Source organism: Cyprinodon tularosa, unplaced genomic scaffold (genome assembly GCF_016077235.1).
Source record: "Cyprinodon tularosa strain WSP-4 unplaced genomic scaffold, ASM1607723v1 ctg4, whole genome shotgun sequence".
Classification (NCBI taxonomy): domain Eukaryota; kingdom Metazoa; phylum Chordata; class Actinopteri; order Cyprinodontiformes; family Cyprinodontidae; genus Cyprinodon; species Cyprinodon tularosa.
Window position 1 is genome coordinate 2,875,908 of NW_024039118.1, and position 21,439 is coordinate 2,897,346.

At 38.9% G+C, this 21,439-nt stretch overlaps 1 protein-coding gene across 3 annotated transcripts in view; it reads right to left on the reverse strand.

Moving 5' to 3' along the window:
• Positions 1–887: 887 nt before the first annotated feature.
• The window catches only part of rbm33a (RNA binding motif protein 33a), a 55,241-nt gene continuing 34,689 nt past the window's right edge, over positions 888–21,439 (reverse strand). Inside the window, exons 11-19 of one of the 3 annotated variants that reach the window (XM_038297947.1) lie at positions 17,750–17,878; positions 16,995–17,363; positions 14,319–14,582; positions 13,849–14,130; positions 11,770–12,465; positions 5,943–6,119; positions 5,073–5,249; positions 3,046–3,134; positions 888–2,893 (exon numbers count right to left, since the gene is read on the reverse strand). In XM_038297947.1, coding sequence (XP_038153875.1) covers positions 2,845–2,893; positions 3,046–3,134; positions 5,073–5,249; positions 5,943–6,119; positions 11,770–12,465; positions 13,849–14,130; positions 14,319–14,582; positions 16,995–17,363; positions 17,750–17,878 — 2,232 coding nt within the window. In that variant the 3' untranslated portion in view covers positions 888–2,844. Of the gene's footprint in view, positions 2,894–3,045; positions 3,135–5,072; positions 5,250–5,942; positions 6,120–11,769; positions 12,466–13,848; positions 14,131–14,318; positions 14,583–16,982; positions 17,364–17,748; positions 17,879–21,439 lie in introns of all 3 variants that reach the window. The other 2 variants (XM_038297945.1, XM_038297946.1) reach the window with 2 other exon arrangements.

Below are 21,439 nucleotides of genomic sequence, written 5' to 3' on the forward strand. Positions count from 1 at the left end.
TAAATAAATAACCCCGCCCCCCGAATAAAAAAATAAATAAAATCTACTGTAACCACATTATGTGGCCCAATATAGAAGTTGTTACTAGTTCAACTGCTCAGTGCAATATTTTCTATGCAATATTTCCACATCCAGTTTAAACATTCACAGTGTTCATGCAAGTAATTCTTCATCATAAAAGTACAAAAGATTCAATATGAATCTATGTCTGCCATTATTAAGACACAATGTCTGATAATATTATTGATATAAGCAGCATTGCTGTTACTCCTTTAAAATCCATAGGATTGGCTACCATATTAAAATTCAACACATAAAATACAGGAAATATGACACAGGTGAAGAGAAACCTTCAAATGGTTGAACTTAAAGGGAATAAAACATCTTGAAGTATACAATCTGAAGCTTCTTGTTTACAAGAAGGAATTTTGGAAACATTTTGCTTCATTTCCTCAGCTTATCCGATTGTAATAACTTCATGGTATGCAACTGCTTTTCAAGTACCTCATTTCAATTAATTCCCAGCTAGAAAGCAAATACCACTAAACACTGCTGCATGCAGAATGGTCAAATTAAAAAAATGAATTTTTAAACAAGATTTTAGCTTAAAAAATAAAATAAGGATCTTAATCTAGGATGTCATCCAGATAAGCAGCAGATTGAATGTTTGATCAAAATATCCAAGATATTCATTTCAATTTAAAACTCCTTTTCTTGTTATTTAATTTCTTCCATCCGAATTAAATCCAAGTAAAGTTATTATTTGGGTCTATGTAATATGAGGCTGCACATCCGGATGTCACCATGATAAAGTTTCAGGATAATTCAGTGCAAAGTTAAGCAGCGAAGTAGGACGTTTTGAAATATCTTACCCTAAAAAAAAAAAAATTTATAAAAACAGTTTAATACTGACATAGGAAATGTTTCCATAAGTATTAATATGATACTGTGGGAAAATATCCACAAACTTACAGCTTCTGCAAAGTACAAAAGATTAAAATGTGTCACACATATAAAGAGACGTCATTGTAAAAGGCACCAGACACATGAACATCACACATAACCAAGCACACATATTAGAGCTAAAGTTTAACCGGCTTCACATACCAGCATGTTTACGGTATATTGGCCATGTTTTTATTGGTATTTTTCGTTTTCTTTTAAATGCTTTTTTAAGACATGAACAGAAATGTGCTCCAGCTGTTTGTCATTCTAACTCTAGTATAGATACACACCACTTGTAAAAAAGGATTCTCTCTAGACATATCTGTTCAGCCTTTACATATAAAAATCTAACTTGTTATAACATGACTAACACAAGGAAAGGAGGGAAAAAAAAAAGTTGAAAGGCTTAATAAAGAGTGACATGTCTGGTTTTACTTATATACATGACCAATACAAATATAATGGTTGCCCCCCTCAACATTTGCCAATAATGAATTTGGAAGTTTAGTTGCCATCTTCCGTAATAAAGAAGGTAGGATCAGTTTTTGTGCGATACAAACAAACATGTAGTGGAGAAGTAATGGAAATTAAACTTACATAAATCTAAAGAAATTTCAAGAGTCGATTCATGGGAGAACACTATTTTAGAAATTTTAGGCATCCCTGATTTCAGTTATAATTTCATAAAAGATAGAAAACTTTGGGAAAGCATAAAGTGATGTATCAAAATAGTGTAGAAATGGGAGTCATTTCCCTTTTTTTTTTTCTTTACTGAACTTCTATTTCTGTAGTTTTAGGGAATCAGGAAGCATCCAATTTATAGAAAAACACACGTCTTCATAATAAAAGAATCAGTAATAATTTGAAATCCCAGTTGAGGATCCTCCTCAGTTCCAACCTTTACAGAAAATTTCTAAATCTCAAATCTGCAGCTAAAAAAACATTATAAGGAATGGATCTGCCCTGTACATCTTGCATTAAAACAATTTCCTCCAATCTTCCAAACATATTTGCTAACTTAAAGAAATCAAGTTCCTCAAATTATAATTATCATAATAACTCTCTTCATCTTAGCAACTCTATAATCTGACCAACTATCATACCACCGGCAAACTAAAGATTGATCCCCCAACGCCGCCCAGTCCACAGCTAAAAGACCAAATTACATTCAGAGGGAAAAACATTTAAACTCTAAATCCAGAGAACTCTGAGAGCCAGAGAATCCACACAGTATTTACAAATTCTACAAAGTGTTTGGTATTCTGAAATGTAACTTTGCTTCAGTTGCTGCTACATCAAACACCCATCCAGTCCTCTGTGCCTGCATGCATCATCCCCACAAGATGGCGCCAATGGCCAGAAATGGAACCCAAAAGCAGGTTCAGGCTGAAACCACCAAAGGGATAAAACAGTGCCATCTACTGAGAGGGAGTAAAAATGACGCCAGCAACAGCCACAACTATCTGCATGAAACTAAAGCATAAAATAGCAAAACAGCAACAAGATGTCACAGCTAGATAACAATCAGGTGTCCTTTTGTGTTTATTAAAGGTAACTAAATGAGGAGGGCAGCAACCATTATCTCATGAAAAGATTTTACCAGTGTCCTTATGAAACAGGGAAAAAGAAAGTTCTCAAACATCAGAGGAGTCAGTATTTAGTGTCTGTTCAAAGATATTTTACATCTAGAGCCTCTTGGTAGGCAAAGTTAAACACACGCATGCACACAGCTATCTTTGTGTTCACTTGTCCAGGCAGGAGGGAGACGAATGATGAAATCTGCGACGAGACGACGAGCGAGTTGAAATAATCCCACAACCGTGTAGAGCAGAGCAAGGTACAAGAAACTCCCACACAAAACCAGGGGAAAGAGACCCTTCGGTGAATCGGTGGCGCTCCTCATCCGTCAATCAGCGACACGTCAATGTGGGACAAATCAATCATGTGCCTGTGTAGCAACGGTGATATTATTGTTTGAACCCCTGACTGATGAGATATATAAGACACTGCAACAGCTAAAATGAAACCATCACAGACTATCAGTGTTTGTAATCGTTTCATTATGCAAACAAAGATGGTGGGAAGGTGAGTATCGATTACCTATGGAAGCTCATTTGGAAGCTTGCTGCATGCTGGGGGTTGGAAAATTTAGCAATTGCTTTTCTCTGCTGGGGCATCATTTTAAACATCTGCAGGAGACAGAGAAGGACAGGACAAAGTGAATAGAGTGAGATACTTATCAAATACACAGGAGAATGAGACGCAAACTGGGATTATTTATTCAACTTCCACATCATCCCAACAGAGGACGCTATGGGATCGCTTTTTTCTTTTTAAACTGCAGAGGGTTAAATTTCATTCCCATTGAACTTTTTCATGTTTTTACACATTGACACCACAAACATCAATGTTTTTTTAAGGAATATATACAACAAAAGTAGACCAAAGTAAAGTTGAAGGAAAATTATCGATATTTAAAAATAGCATTTTTTTTTTTTTTTAACAAATAAAAATTTTAAATTGTAACTGTATTTGACATTCCAGAGAAAGTGATGTTTTTGCTAAATAACTCAAGCTCAATTAGATTAGTATTTTTGAGAATATTCCTTTTAAATTCTTACTGCAGATTGTATTTAGGTCTAGACTCAGTTGGATGGACTGTGGGTTCAGGATGGAAACAAATGTTAACTTTTTTAAATACAACAGGATCTTAGTTTAGCACCAGCTTATGTAAAATATGGTGTCTTGATAAATAACATAGTGTAAAGGCAAAACAACATTTCTGATCAGTTTTTCATTTTGCCATTTTGCCAATAGCTGGAAAGCAAAAAAATACTTCAGCTTTATGTCATTCCTAACATAAAACTGCTATTTCCAACACAGAAAAGGTATTAAACTTCAAAGAGAAAATATGATAAAATTCCATTCATCTTCATCTGCTTATCCGGGGTTGAGTCGTGATAATTGTGTTAATTACGTTATTATGTAACGTTACGTTGTTATTACGTTTATAAGCATAGATGTTATCACTTAACATTGCTGTTATCATTTTATTATCACAAACAGAAGTACTGGTATAAAAGTATTTTAGCGTTTTTCTTCATCCTCAACACAAAACCTTTAACAGTCTTACATCATATCAATCAGGGATTAATTATCACTATAAAGGAGCAAAAGGAAACTAATCTTGGGTAGTAAAACATCCTCTACAGATAATTGCTTCATCATCACCACCATCTAGTTCTGATTAACTGAGCCAACCAAAGACATGGATATATGTTTTTGGGTTTTGCTCCATCCATATTGCAATCAGCTAGGACAAACTTCCCTATACTTACTAGAGAAAAGCATCCCCACAGCATGATGCTGCCACCACCATGGGGATCATGTTGGCTCTGGGTTCTTTAGTATTGTTACATTGGAGCAGGGGTCTTCAATGTTTTCCAGGCCAAGGACCCCCAAACTAATGGCGAGATTGAGCTGGGACCCCCTAATTATGTATATTGTAAGAAATTCTGTTATATCAAACTGGTCCCATAGTCACTCTATTACAGATGGAGTAATATAACGAAAGTAATTTCTCCCTGGGATTATTAAAGTATTTCTGATTCTGATTCCTGGTTGATGGTACAGGTGTTGTGAATGAAACAGTTCTCAGCCTGAAAGAGCTCCTGTGTGTCGCTAAATGTGTTCATTGATGACTGTAAGACATCTTCTGCCTTCATTTATCTGTTTACTTCAGTGTGTTGAATTCATGTCGATGTGTATTTAAAGACATTTCAATTAGTGTAAAAAATTGAAGAGGAGAATATAAAAAGTCTAATCAACCAAAGCTTTCGCGACCCCCATGCAGAACCTCCGTGGATCCCTAGGGGTCGCAGACCCCTTGTTGAAGACCTCCGCGCTAGAGGGTTTGTCACTTTCCACATGAGGAATGTTTATTACATAGACATGATGTGTGCTGTGCACAAAAAATTACAATATCTTTTCAAATTTTTAAAAGCTTTTTTTTTTTTTCAGATAAAAAAATGGAAACAAAATAATAAATCAAATTTTTTTTTTTTAGGTAAAACTGGTACAACATAAAAGGTGTTTGGTTCTAAAGGTGTGATGTGTTTGGCCCCTACCTCTACGGGGCCGATGGACATGAGGAGGTTCTTGAGCTGATTTTCAGTTGTAGATGAGGAGAGGCCCTGGATGCACACGGTACTGTGAGCGTTATCTGGTCCTCTCTGGCTTTGCCTAGTGGGCAATGGTTGACCCCTTCCGATGCCTCTACCTCGACCCCGGCCCGATACCACAACCTAAAACAAAGGATTGAGTGTGAAAATGACACAAGGCCTAAAATAAAAGCCACAACCAGCTCCTTCTTTAACAATTTTGCTAAAAAAAAAAATAAAGAGATGTCTTTAGGTAAAGGCACATTTAAAAATCCACATGTCTCTCTTGACTTTCAAACTTGTAACGTGATTGACTCATCATATTTTTACACAGAACATAAACGACAGAAGATGATGCCAGACTGCATGACATATCTTCATATGATCATGTTTGAGAGAGGCAGATTTCCCCCAGTGCAGGAAAAAATGGGGAGGGAGAAGCCCCCAAAGAAAGAGGAGGTGGGGGGAACAGGGGAGCATAAAGAGAGAGCAGCCATGCAGGCGTAGTGGTGGCTGCCTTACACTGTCAGCATCTGCGGGTATGAAATCATTGACGGGAGGCGGGTGGTGACATATGCGCATAAAGGCCAGGGGAAATGGTGGAGCCCTGCTTGTTCTGCTGCTCTCAGCCTGTCAATACTCCTGAACCTGGCTCCCTGTCCTGTCCTACTGCCTGATTGGTACATCTACTGAGCTCCAGGATCATGCATTTTAACAGGAGACATTTTGGCATGCATGAAACAAAAGTCGACATGGTTAATAAATACATTTCAGGTGAAAAGATTATTAGTGTCCTTAAAACTAAAGACACATGGAGGGATCTCTTTTATGTCATACCCTGCTCTGCTGTGTATCTCCTGTGCCCCCACAGCTAGCCTCCGGTGCTCCACCTGGTCCCGTTTGCTGCTGTCCCATCATGGTCACCTTCCTTTGGATGCTCTGGTTGACTGGAGCTGCTTGCCAGGTGCCTTGCTGCTGTACTGGGCTGCTACTCGCCTCAGGCCCCTTTCCACTCTGGATGTGAACAATGGATAAAAGCACTGACTTAGTTTTTTTTTTTTATTCTGCTCCTCTTTGTGTATCTTATACATTTAAATGGTTTTCTTCATGTTTCCTGTCCCTGTATCCCAGACATAACATGCATAAAAAAATGCTAATTTTGTTTCCCTTCATTAATGCATATTCATTTATGTCGATCACCCATAAATCATTTGTGTGTAACACAAATAAAATATAAAACAATTCAAAGGCTATTCGGACTTTTGCAAGGCACTGAATATGATACAATGGAGGGTTGCGTAAGGATCTCCACAAAGGAAACTAAATATCTGCAATCGCTGGAACTGGATTTCTATCAGCCACTCTGCAGACAATAAAGATCAACCCAACAAGGTGATGGTCTCATTATCAAATAAAGTCACAGCTCTGCTCTGTTGACACGCAGCGAGGAATTGAAGGTCGTCCCTTCTCAGACTCTGCAGAAAGATGTGACAGATCAATACATGGGAAGAAAAGAGGCTCTATCTCTGACCTGTCCCCAGCGAGGAGTAAATGGATTAATCCCTTCTATAGAAATCACAGCTCCTGATTGCGCCCATCAAATGCTAAGCTGCATTACACTGAAGCGACAGCAGCTCGATTTGTATCCCATCCCCCCCACTTCACACACACCCCCCATTTTCCTGAGCTTTTGTGTTTTGCACTGCTTTTGTATTACCTCCTGATGAAAATATAATTTGCCTCTTATCTCTGTGCCTAAGCTATAGAAATCCAAATCCTGAAAAGTGGCAACTTTCTTACACAGGTAGTCTTATTCCCTCTGCACCTTCAACCAAGAAAGATTAATTACAAGGTTCCTGGATTGGCAGCTTTTGTTGCCTCACACCTGAGAGATGGGCTGATATGAAAATCAAGTGAGGGATGACAAGCGGGAAGAGGGAAGGGGAATAAGAGGAGATAACATTGTCAAGCTCTTGTTGATGACAGCAGAACGGTGTAGGAGAATCTTCTTCACTCTGAAACTTACGAGGCATTTAGGTTTTAGCCATTTTTCCACTCTACTTCAGATTTCCTTCAATGTGTAGCAAATATTAACCAATGACTTTCCGTGAACTTCATCTGTAGCCAGTCTGCTCCTTTAGCGCAGCTGATTCATCATCTGAGACGAGGCCTGAAAGCGGCTTATTTTAAATAATATGACATCTTTCCAACATGTCTCTTCAGGGATGAGCATTAATGCTTAACACACATCCTTTTGTTAGTTTTTTCAAAAAAAAAAAAAGATTAGCGTGTATTAAAGAACAAAGCACTAACTTAAAGCACCTCATACCTATTGAACTTTTTCACAGATTGTCATATTAGTACCCCACATTTCAACGTGTTTATTGAGATTTCTTTGTAATCCACTGCCATCAGGAGCCAACTATCTTCAACAGCAACTATAATCTATCTCAGTAAAACCCCAGCTGTTCCCTGAACGCCTCAGAAACTTGTTAGAAAAAGCATAATCATGGCCTGGAAACACAGCATGCAGGTTAGAGATGAAGTAATTCATTATCTAAGGCAGGGTTAGATTATAAAGAAAAACTTTGAAAGTCTTACAGAACACTGTTACCTATTACACTTTTTTATAGCTTGTGCAAAAACGCAAATGTCATTGGCCAGTAGGGGTGGGTATTACCAAAGAAGTCACTATTCGATTCAAATCACGATTCACAGGCCACGATGCGATTCTATCACGATGCATCACGATACTTGAATTATTGTGATGCATTGCAATATTTTCTCCCCCATGTTTTGTTTTTGAATGACTCGGCACAGTATCCCGCGGCCAGAAATGCTTGTGACACAAGGCAGCATGCGTCACCACATTTGCAGCGACATCTACTGGCCTGGAAGTTGTATTACACTTGTTTTTGGCTGATGTTCGCCAACCATTCATGCAATTTTATTTATTTATTTTTTTTAATTAATAATCGATACTTGGCGTCAAGAATCGATGCAGTGGATCACAAAAATTAGAATCACGATGCATCATCATGACGATTATTTTGCACACCCCTATTGGCCAGTAAAATATTATAAATCCCACACATTTGTGAGGCATCTCATTTGAAAGCTAAGACTGTCAAGTTTTTAGAGATATATAAGAACAAACGGTACGTTTAACACAACATGACCAATGTAGCTTTAAACAGGTTCAAAATTATAATTTTTTCTTCTCTTGCATAAAAAAAGCCATTTTAATATTCTCTATTTAATCATAGATGACCTCTCCAAATCATGATTCGTACAACAACTGTGTAAGATGTCAGATCTCTAGTCCTCAGCATTGGGAACCTGTGATCCATTCTTATAAGCAAAAAGGTTCATTCGTCACAGAATTAGGACCAAAAGTGCCAAACTGGATTATTATAATTTTATGACTAGTTTGACCATTAAAAAAATAATATCTACATAGTGGCTTTACACAAAATTTCATTGAAGCATTTATTTTTATATTTCAAATTTTCAACTTTTCAGAAGTTGGAGTATGCATTTTCTTTATAACAAGTCATTTCTATTCTCCTCTCCCTTCTTGCGCACATAAATAAGAACCATCTTTTAAGACCGCCCCTACACTTCCAATACTTAATTGAAAAGCTTCTCTCATTGGCTAACAAAGTATGTCAGAGTTTGATTGGTCACTGATTTTTTTGGAGTTGCAGCAGAGCAAAGACTACAGTGACCCATGCGCCTGGGGACGGCGTTTCTAACATACAGGACGTCTCTGATGTATTCTACATACTAAGAAAGGAACTTCTGCTTGATTTTGGGAGCAAACAGGTGGTGAATAAGCCCATGTAAAGTAAATCATCTAAAAATGCAGACATATGTCAGTAGACACAGGACAAATTAGCTTTTATCAAATTTATATTTCTTCATGTGGAAAAATAACTTTGGTTGATTGTTACAACAAGTGGTTTTATTTTATGGGAAATACACCTGGATGTTACTTTTACGTGAAGTGTTACCGACAAAATTAGCCAATTTATGCCACGATAGAATGTGTTCTGTAATGCCAAAAGACGGAAAAAAAGGTAACAGGTGAAAATTATAACTTTTAATTTGATAAGAGATTATTAGTTCTTGTTTGTAGAGTATAATTGGCTTACAATTGAGTTGGTCATTTTCTTTAGGGTTTCTTTAGGGTTTTGTTTACAAATATGCTAGCTGTTAGATATAGAATTAAATGCGAAGTTAAAACGATCCGGGTCAAGCAGTGGGAGCCAACGGGTTAAACCCTAAGATGTTGGTGTCATGATGGAAGAGCTACCGGGGTCCATGGCTAAAAAATACTTAGCTCAGCATCTCTAAAATGAAATATGGTGGCGGCCGCATCATTATCAGGGACTCTCGTAGTGGAAGTATTTGCACACGTGCAAGCGGATATATTCACCCAGGTCACCATAAACAGTGTGATTACGGTGCTGAAAGTACTTATTCTAAAGAATGCAGAACTACATGTTATAGAGCTTATTTAACAACTTTTCAGAGAGAATTGAATGTGTTTTACACTCTCTCTGTTGTCTGACGTTATCATCGGATATGCTCTGAGCAGAAGGGCAAAATATAATTACACCATGTCTATCTGGACTTTAGTTGCATCTTTTGTATAGTATGCACTATATACCATAAAGGCACAAAGAAAGAAAACAGAACAAATTAATTCACTATATTTATGTGGAAATCCTAATTCAAAATAAGTTATATGCTGAAAGTACAGAATGATCCCATTTCCAGGACAGATCGGGCACAAACGTGTGAGGCAATAGAGAGGATGTAAACGCATTTAATCTCTTAGAAAAAATAAATACTTAACCTTTAACACACCTATTTATATTTTAGCACACTTATAGGGAGTGAAATAAGTAATCTGTCTTTTTATAAAGTACAATTGAGTATAAATCAGAGTATCCTGGACTGTTAGAGGCTGAGTCTGAGATTCAAACAGGATGGCATAAAGTCAAAACCACAACTGAAGCCTGACTATATCAATTACTGCTCCCATTAGGGGTGTAAATCACACACATCATGGCGATTCAATTCAGGATCGATTTCCTGACCCAACGATTCGATTATTTTCGATACTCAAGAATACACCACGATTCGAATATACCACGATTCGATTCATCGATTTTTTTTTTATTTTTTTTTTTACACCTTACAGGCTAAACAAAGTTTCAAGTTTGAAATAAATCAATTAAAGCTGTAATATCGTTATGAATTTTTTTTAGAAACAGCAAATAACAGAAGTAGAAAAGTTGCATCAAAATATACTGCACAAAAACAGTGCAATGAGTGCAATTCAATACCTCTGCTCCAGACGTCCCCGCCCCCTCCACAGATGCTCCGCTGCACCTCTCCCAAATTGTAGCTGACCGCAAACAGTGTCGCAGACAGGAGGCCAGCTTGTTTTGTTTTTATGACCGAAATTGCGGAAAACAACTTGTGAAGTTTGACCCGCTAGAAAAGCGAGGTGCATGAGAACGCTGGGAGCCTTTTTCCACCTGGATCTCCGCTCTTTTTGGCCCTCATGTCCCTCCGTCGTCGGACTAAACTCGCCCCCACTTCCTCTCTGCCCCGGCCGTATCTAGACCCACAGTGTGTAGCACAGACCACGCTACAATACTGAGCATAATTTAAAAATGTCTGTGTGAAGCTTGCTGCAACACACTGCTGTAAGAGTATAACCAGGAAGTGAGGTAGGAGGGCAAAAAAGGTTTAGCGTCACCGCAGCACGGGAGGTAGAATTACGCCCAGGAGCAAATGGATCAAAATAGACCGGAGGAAAAAAAAAACATGAATCGATTATCTTGCGGACGTGTCGATGCATCGGATCGTCGGCTGTTGGATCGATGCATCGATACAAAACGATTATTATTTACACCCCTAGCTCCCATAAAAGTTAAGATCTAAATCCATCTGAGCATCTAAGAAGATTTAAAGTTACTGTTCTATATTTATACACTATGACTGAGCCTTTTTGCAGCTATTTTAGATTCCTTTCAGATTTTGATCACCTGTTCCAATTTTGTCCAGCTCAAAACTGTATTGTTTGTGGTACAATCTAATAAAAAAAGATATTCCAATGAAAAACTACAATTTCACGATGGCAACACAAGGGAAAATAGAGAGGCATGGAGAGCTTTAAAATTTCCTGTTTCAGGAGTTGGTGGGATAACCACAAATGGACATCTTATGCTTGATTTGCTCACAAGCCTGTAAGAGCAAGTATAGCTGTTCTGCAAATCAACCTTTCAAAGCAGAGCTGAGGAGTCCCTCCCCAACTCTACACATAAATGTCAAAATGCCCTTTTTTTTCCTATTAATGACACCCGACTCTTGAGTTAGAAAAGGTAAAAAGTATGTAAAGACATTGAGGCTTCCTAAAGCTGAACAGAAGAGATGTTTAACAGATCAATTGTACCAAAATGACTTGGACATCTGTGTCATTCTCATAGGTTAGATATCAAGTAGAATACAAAATAGACAGCGAGGGGGTATCAATGGCATTTCCTTTCCCAGCTATGTAGCTTCCCATGTGGGTAAAAATCTACAGGAAAGGACCAAATAAATGTCAGACACAAAAGAAGGTGTCAAATTAAAATGGATTTGTGCTCACCGGTCCAGAAAGTTTGACAACTCTGACTTTTTGTGGCACGTGCTGGGCCTCCATATCAGAACTTTTGGCTCGCTGCATCACAGTTCTTTTAGCCCCAGATTTAGGTCCTTGAGTCTGAGATGGGCCTGGAGGAGGGGCGTTTTTTGGAGGAACTTGAGCGCCAGGTCTGTTTACAGTCTGCAAAGAACTGTTTCTCCTTTGTTGCTGAAGTAGCTGCTGCTGATTCTGCTGGGGCGGCTTCCATTGCTGTTCAGGACCTGAGCTGGGGGTCTGCTGCTCCTGTGTGTTCCCTTTGACCATCTGCAGGCGCGACTTGATGTTGGGACGCAGTGCAGGGTTCTGAGCAGGATTGCAAGGAGGAGGGGCGCTGTCTAGGTTAGGATTGGTTAATGTGTGATTTACTGACTGCTGTGGTCTCTGAGCAACAATCCTCTGCTGCTGTGTCTGCAGTTGTTGCACTTTTTGTTCTGGCTGCTGTTTTTGCTGATTTGGTTGCAAAGGCTGAGCCTGTGTAGGAGTAGTGTCTTGGTTTGGTGTATTTGACTGAGCATTAAGTCTCTCCAGCAGCTCCTTCTTCCGGACACCAGCCTGCATTTGCCGCCGCAACTCCTTCTTTCTCAGGATCTCCTCCCTCAGTCTCTTCTGCTCCTCAATCTTCAGACGGTACTGCCGTGTCTCTTCATCTTCATTAGGGTCCTGCATCACAAATAACATGTTAAAACACATTTTTAAACTGTGATTGAACTTCATCACTAACATCCATCTTGTTTTAAGTAATCCTAGACTTTTTGCATACCAAAATGGAAAAGCAAATAGCAAAGGAACTGTAAGGCTAAATTACATTGTAAGGCTATACATGAAAATAGTGAGATTAAAACACAGCTTAATTTTGGTCCTCAAACTCCCCATCACATTTTTCTTTTTAATCATCATATTTTTATGTTTTTACATGTTTATTCTTTGCTTTCTTTTTAAGTCCGTACTGCTCAAATTAACTGCCCCTGCTGGAATTAATAAAGTGGTCCAAGACTAAGCCTAAACTGCATTAGTTCAAACTCATAGTTTTTTTTCTCAAAAACAATGTCTTTTTGAATTAATTTAGGAAAAGTGGTAAAAACAAACATACCAGAAACATAAACAATGACCAGAAATGTTTGGGGAATGTAGTGGTATTAGCAAAATGGTTAGCATTGGCTATATGGATCAAACTTTTCTGATGGTTAAAAAATTAATGTGATTATTTTCTCATCATGAATATTTCATTATGAATATGCTGAATTTCTTTCTATCTGTGGACCCCTATAGACAAATAGAATATAAACAATCAAAGATTGAACTTCTAATAAGGCCTTGGGACCCCTTCAATGGTAGGAAACATGCATTAATATGCATTAAGAGTGTGCCCACCAAAATTGAAACCCTTATGCTGACCCCGAGCATGGACTGCAAAGATACTATACTTTCATAAAAGCAGCAGACGCTTCTACTGTGCCACCCAAGCACAACAGAAAATTCAATGCAGCACAGCAAAATGGGCGATATTGAGGAGTTTCAAATTTCTTCCTTTTTTAAGCAGAACAGCACAAAGTTCACAAAACAGAATAAATAACGCTGAACCAGACTCTCGATCAATAAAGGTTTCTGAGCTAGCATGCCTCCACTCTGGCATTTATTTTCTCTGAGGCTCTGCTTAAGAATGAACAGAGGCGCCCTCTAGTGGATAACACTACAACACTGAAAAATGGTGCATCTAAGTGGACAATATCAGTTTGGATGGACTTAATTTTAACCTAATAAACCATTAAATTTGTTGATTATTTTACACTGCGGTTCAAATGTTTCGGTCTGGGGCTACGAGAGTCACATCGCTTAAACAGACCCATGAAAACAGTGACCATTACATTTCCTTCTTATGAAGCTTTTTTTTCTTAGTACTGTTTATACATAAAAAGAAAATTACTTTATAAGAAAAAATTAGTTATGTTAATCATATAGATTTAAAACTCAATTATCTACACAGTGATTTTCATCCTTATTTTTTGTTTTCTCTGGATTTGGGTCCGATCCTAAATCACTGACCTCTGGTGTTAAGCTGGATGATGCATTTGGAGCTTCCTGTTGAGTCACCACCCTGCCTGTCCCCCCAGCCTGTGGTTCAGTCTTCGCAGCTTGGCCTCTTCCTCTGCCGCCACCATACGCCAGCTGAGCGTTCTGCCCCGGACGCGTCCCTGGCGTTGTCCTGGCAACAGGCTTGATGTTGGCAGCAGGGGAGGAACTGTTCATGTTAGTGTTACCAGGTGCTACAGGGAGCTCCCGTAGGTTGCTGTTGCGATGCTGCATTTGTTTGGAGACGGGTGTGCTCTGAAGACATGGTAACATGACAGGAAAAAATAAAAAGATTTGACCTGTATCTTAGATTATTTTGTAATCTTTGCATAATTTCTGCCTTAAATAAAACTGCGTTTTTCTACCTTAAGACAAAATTAAATGACACTGATCTGCGTGACACGGACGCAGCAAAATAACGAGCGTGTAGGATAATCTCTTACCATTCTCTGCCTGTTTGACATGTTCCTCTGTGGGGGGTTCTGGGAACGGGGATTCGTATGCCTGGGGCCACCATGTCCCTGCTGCTGATGGAAAGGATTCTGACCATGATGTGACATGGGCCGAGGCTCGTTGAGATTTATCTGTTGGTGCTGCTGATGGGGCATCTCTTGCCTATGGTGGTGGGGCTGCTGCTGGTGCATGGAATGGGGTGATAAGGGGTCGTGATGCGTCAGCTGGTTGACAGGCGGCGTTTGTAACAAGCCCTACAATGGAAGCAGAATGCATACCCATTTAAACAAGCACTTTCAGAACATTAGATTTCTTCATTCTTTATTACCCTGTAATACACTAAGCAACTTGTGCAGAATCAAGAAACTTCTTGTATTTTATTGCTCCATCTTCAGTGAGATATCACAAGGGTTGGTTGTGGGGCCTTTATTTTTTTTCCAGCAAAAGCCCCAACAAGGAAAAAAAAAGAGGAGAAAGCCCAAAAATGCCTTTCCTTGAAATGCCAATGACATCCAGCTCCACAGAGCTGAGCTTTATTATTTTCCCAACTTAATATAAGTAGCACCCGGTGAAAAACTAGAGTTATTCCATATTCAGATCCCCATTTAGATAAAAACATTTCTAAAATAGGTCTAAAATATCCCAACACACAAACATTTCCCTCCAGCTGTAGGCTCTTGTTGTTGCCATGCCTTCCAGTTTCTCAGTGTTTGGAGGTTATTGTTTTCAAGGAGTATTCTGATTTAAATTTAAGACACAAGATTTTTGAAAACAAAAATCCAACCAATTGAGTTCAGTTCTATGTAAACATGTTAATTACTAGTCTGTCAGCCTTACTTGGTCTGATATATGATTCAAGGGCAATAAACTTAGATATCTTCCAACCTTGCAATTTATAGCAGTAACTTATAGCTATCTATAAACAAAAACAATCACATTGTCTTATTTAAGTGTATAATACCTAATTATCATATTCTAAGAGTAAAAATACTTATTCCACTGGCATATTGATTTATTTAATATGCCAGATGACTAATGTTACATTCAGACCACAAGCCCTAGAAGCAGCAGAATTTACACGCAAAGTTTATGGTTGAAGCGCATCAACGCACAGCCAAAGGTTCTGCAGCGCGTTATGAGCAGCAGAAGCAGCACCTCATGAGCGTCTGAGCATCTGACATGCAGGTACTGGCCGTTCAATGGCGGTCTGAGCGGCTCCAACAGCAAAATAATATTTGAAGGCAGGATTGTAATGTTAATCGACTGCACTGATGGTGTTTTCAGGAGGACTTTCTCATTTAAAAACTCACTTACAGTGTTGTTTTCATCAATGATGACAATGACTAAATTATTTTGTTGACGCTCCTTTTTTTCACGATGATAACGAAAACTGACGAGCTAAACATGGATCTTTGTTGATGAAAACTTCAGAGTAATGGGTGTGAGTTTTAGTCAACGAGACAACATGAGACAAAATAAAAATTAGTGGGTGGTCTGTCAGACATTTAAAATGCATTGTGCTGTATCTGCTAAGCAGTATCAGCCGTGGAGCTGCGTCCTGTTTGAACACGCAACCCAAATGTTTCTTTGTGCATGCATCGCTCAGAGTCTGCGCTTCTCTCCCTCCACACTGATGGTTCGCGCTCAGCAGTATGTCTTTTCCTGCTCTCACTACTTAATAAACTATATGAGGCTGATCATCCTCTGCCAAGCGTAAACATTTTTATTTCTTCCAGTTCATAAGAAGTGATACTAAACATTCTTTATTTTCTACCAAAAGGAATATCTAAATTATATCCAAAGCAAATATTTCATTGCATACTGTTTATTTTTGGATAAAGAACCAGGTGAAAAGGTACATGCATCTTCAAATATTTTTTTCCTCATAGTTCTCGTTTCTATCTATTCAAATGCGATGTAAATGTTTCCTTGTTTTGCATTAAAACATTTTCTCCATTTCCTTTAAATACCTCAACATTTTAGTTAGCACAGTTCTTCAAAAACAGAAACAGAAGTTTGACTTGTTGGAGTTGACTTATTTAAGGGTGAAGGATCCAATCAACAGCAACACAAAGTTAAAACTGATTCATATCAGGGAAAAAAACAGTCAACTTTAGGATTCATAAATTTCTGAATCACTGTTCTTGGTCCTTGAGTTAAGGAGCTATCATAGAATCACCAACACACTTTATGATGAATTTATTTGTGAATGAAATACATTTCAGAATAAATTAATAAGTGCTTCTCAGATGCAATTAATTTTTTTTATTAAGTAACCTCAACCATGAGACTCTTTAAACCAAGTCTAAAATCTTAACTTGGCCTTAATTGTCTGCTTATTATTCTGACTGTATTTCCTTTCTGGATGTTTATTCCATACATGTTTACTGGGACTTAACCTAAACTCAAGTTTCATGTTATTTTATCTGTTGTGGAGTTTCAGATATGATCTACATCCTTTTGCCAGAGAAAATTATGTGTTATATAAATACAACTTTTTCACTTCTACATCCGTCATGCAATAAGGATGCTCTCACTAGGGGGAGCTGTAGTGTGTTTCTCTTCAAAAATGTAAGTACTCAAAACACCTAACAGAAGAAAATGAAGTAGCGCATAGACAAGACAAATAAATGAATAATAGAAAGATCACTTACTCTTAGTCGTACCTGCATCCCAAACTGAAATGGTGGAGGGGGGAAGGTGCTACCCTGCTGGCCAAATGGCTGCCGAGGGTTCATGAAAGGTCGGGGCTGGTTTGGGGGGCCACCTTGTTGATTCATGTTCGCCATCCCATGATGACCTTGGTGTGGGGGGAGGTTGGGTCTTGGGGGTTCTCTCTGAAAATGTCCTAACGGGCCCTGGCCCGGCTGGTTGAAGGGTGGTCCAGGAGGGCCGAAGCCCATGTGGCCCTGACCGGGCAGCTGCTGCTGGTGGTGGAGGTTGTTGCCGCTGTTCATCAAAGAGCCGGGCCCCGGGTGATCGAACATGTGCTGCCCTGGAAATCGGGATGATTCTCCGCAGTCTGTGTCCACACCGGGAAGACAAAATAACAAAACAACTGTGATCCCTTTCTACTGAAGAAGAAACTTCAAAACAAATCACAACCTCTCCAAATTGTTGCATGAAAAACAGTAGACAGCTCTATTAGGGTAAAGAGGTAAACATGAACATAGGCAATCAATTTTGCATTAATAACGGGTACAAAAAAAGAGAAATATCATAAATATTTATGTTTAATGCCATTTTCAAGGTTCATTCACATGTATATACATACATGCATTTAACATGAGATCTGCTAATACAGAAACACTAGAGAGCTGGCAGCATACCCTCTAGGTATAGTGCTAGAGGTGATGAAGAGGGGCTCAATATGCTCAGAAAGCTTCGTAACACTCATCAAGGCTAGGCGTTAAGACTCACCTCCCATAAATATAGGCTCTCTGTCCTGGGGGCCTTGAGGTGGCTGGTTCCTTAAGGGCTCCATGTGATGAGGCAGTCGGTGGGATGGACCAAAATTAGCCGGCATGTGCGGCTGGAAATCTCCCAGGCCCTGAAAAACCCACAAAACTCATGAATCATTTGCCAGACTGAAAACTCGATAATTGAAAAAAAAAAAAAAAAAAAAAAGAACCTAACTAATAAAGGGAATTGGAGGAGAATTACACTGGGCGTAATTGAAGTGCCAGGGTCATTAAACAGACGTAGAGTCTTAAGTTGTAAACATCAATATGTATGCCAATACTAAAGGAACCCTTCAGCGTGTATTCCTGCAAACCTGCATTAATATTTCTTGGGGCTTTATTGATATAAATGAAGAGCCGGCCTCTTAACGAGGAACGGGTGTTTTAGAAGGGAATAGGTTCCCTCATCTTTGTTTCAACCACTTCGTCTGGTCGACAGCATTGCATCCAATCAATTTAACCAAGAAAAACAGATGACTATTTAATCCCTCCTTGGAATTTGAATCCCCCTTCATAACTGTCTCCTTTATTCTTTAAACATCCATCTTTGTTGAAAAATTAACCTCCTATTCAACACATGGCACTTCCACAAATGGGCTGCTTGCCTTCTCCAAACCTATTGTAAATTACTTAAGATGCTATCAAGGCCTAATCCATCTTTACTAAACCACCGCATGGAGGTATTTAGAGAAAAGAGGTGTTAAAAAGCAAGGCCAGAGTCCCCAAAACTTGCTTAACATAAAGTTAATCAAAGGAGCTTACAAAGACAGGGGATCACAAAGGGGGCACAATCATACTATTCTAAAAGGTCAGACAGACGGGTTTGCACAATGAGGACTCTCGTGTCCGTATAATACCTCTCAAATACCACAGCTCATCCTCTCACTTCTAATCCTTGATAAAATAGCGTCTGCAAAGCTCAATATTTGAGTGAAGCTGGGACAGCTCCAAGCTAAGAAGGTATAATATGGGCAAATATATTAGAGGAAGGCCAAATGTTAACACACCTAATAAATAATGAACATTTGATTTTAATAAGAAGGTTATTTTAAGAAAAGCCAAGACTAAAATGTAGAGCTAAAATGTTAAAAAAAAAATGCATAAATGTCACGTTAAAATCAATTTATTCATATGTTGGCATCTGGAAGCTTTACGTTACGCTTCTTTCCAATTTATCTTTGTTGCAATCCCTATTAGGATCATCTGACTGGTAAAAGTTTAACAGATCACCAATATCTCTAGACCCATCCACAGATTCTCCATCTGATTTCTGTTGGGACTCTGTTTGGGTAATCTGTTGGTTAACAATAAATGGGTCAGTTGTACTCATATCTATCATTGCTGACTATTCTCAGTGTGAGTAATATCGCTTGATCAAACCTTTTCTAACATTCCACACTACAAAAATGGTATTCAAATGAGGTATGATTTGTGCCGATATCGAATTGTAAAAATATCGGTATTGGTCAGATCTCAAAAGTGCCAAATCTGTATCGTATCAGAAATGAAAAGTTGTATCGGGTCGTCTGTACTATAAACCAAAAGAGACCTGCTGGTAAAACGAAACAATTACTTTAGAACAAATCATCTTTAAATAAATTAGTTGTTTACCCGCAGTATTTCCTTATCATATAGTGGAAAGGGCAACTGCAACTCCCCTTCATCCCCCTTTTTTTTTCTGAAAGCGTTGTGTCACCCAGACATGGAAACACGTGCTTTGATAAAAGTGAACAAAAAATAAGCCCAGTGAACACAGATCATGGCAAAAAAAGATGTTACAACATCTTGCAAAACAAGTTAAAATGTCTGCTTTTCTTAAACGCTCCAGAGTTGTGAGGATAGTTTCTGAGTGCTACAACCAGATCGATAGTTAATAGTAAGTGGAAATGAGAGGCTCCAAAGTCAATGCTAGCCTTAGCTTTGTTAGTGGTTTGTATAAAATGTATACTTTGATTGTGGTTTATATTGTAACAGCGCTTGTCTGAGAAAGCTGCAAAAAAAAAAAAAAAAAAAAAAAACTTCCTTTGTGTATAAACTAGCTAATAGTGACAAAAAAAGCAGCATTATTGAAGTGCTTACAAACAGTTCATCCATTAGTCACTTTGTAACCAATGCTAAAACAAGGACACAAAATGCAGCCAAACCAGTGATTTCACAGTGATCAAGACTTATTTAAAGGGGTCATAGAATGATTATATAGGGTATTTGATGCTGGTCCTTAAGGTCTCAGAATAGGGTGTGTAATTTGCTGTTCTATGAGCCCTAAAGCGAGCCGGGTTATAAGCCCTAGAATGAAACGTCAACTTTTCCTTTTTTGGTATGCTCATGAAAATTTAGATGAGCTGTGCGCTGATTGGTTGGTTTACGACGAGCGAAGCTGCTGAGCAAAGACGCATCATAGCAACAAGCACTCACTCACTGAAACATCAAATTGTTGATCTGGCAGGGTGACCAGACATGTCCTACTTTACCTACCTAAAAAAATTAAAGAGGGGAATTTCAAAATCTTCTGGGATTTTGGTCAACTACAACGCAGCAGAACCGAACTCCGACAGATGGGGGGAGGGAGCCAGCGGGGAACGGAATGACCAAAACCGACCCGGTGACGGTAACCTGGACACAGGCGACCCTGTGCTTACCCCTGCCTGCCTCACGGTAGCACGGTAAGGCAGGGAAGCATACCGTCACCGGTTCGGTCCCTCCATCCTCCGCTGACTCGCTGCCCCTATCCGCCGGGATTCCCGGACCAGCCCCAGAGCTGATGGCTCGGTTCCAGTCAGCGACCTAGCAGATCCCTCTTTTCTCTAAAAAATACTGCATTTACGCCCGTGGTTCTGGATCATTTTCAATAGAGAAACTGCCTGCTTTGTAATTCTTGTAGAAGTAAATCCAACTGTAGTCTAAACAGCTAAACTGGTGTCTTACATCTACTTCTATTCATGTTCTTGGGCCAGTGAACCAGTGAGCTGGTCTGTATGTCAAGTTTGGGGCGTGATAAAAGTACAGGCCAGAACCAAATAAGGCAACATCACCGAGATGACGTCAACTCTGTGCTTCATTCGTTCGCCCGTTTTATGGTGGACGTTTAGAATTGTGAGGTTTGCAGAGAAAGGAGGTGTCTATGGGGTTTGAATTTCTCTGTACGTCCATTTCACCCACTGAACTATCGTTAATCATCTATGACAAGGTAAACTCTGGTTTTGCATTCTATCACCCTTTTAACGTTTCTCCCTCTCTAAAGTTGGCAGTCCAATCAATGAGCAGACTATATGAAGCATCTCCATAAAACAATCTCTGCAACAAATCAAAGGCTTCTTCATTTTCTCTGTAAAACTTAAGGCTCTTACATCCTGGCCTCAAACAAACCACTTATATTTACTCCTACTGACAATTACAACTACAGTGCTTTAACAGACAGGCTTTGTTTTAAGAAGAAACATTGTGGCTTTTTATTATCTCAACATTTTAGCCAAACATCATGATGAATGTATTTTGTAGTTCATAGTTATGTTCTAATTCAAACAATAAAGATGTATTTCAGGTAACTACTGAGCTTTTATACATCGTGTTTTCTTTCTAAAGTTAGATGTAGCAGAAGGAGATTCAACATGTTTTATTACCCTTTTTCGAACAGGTACTGGATTAGTCAA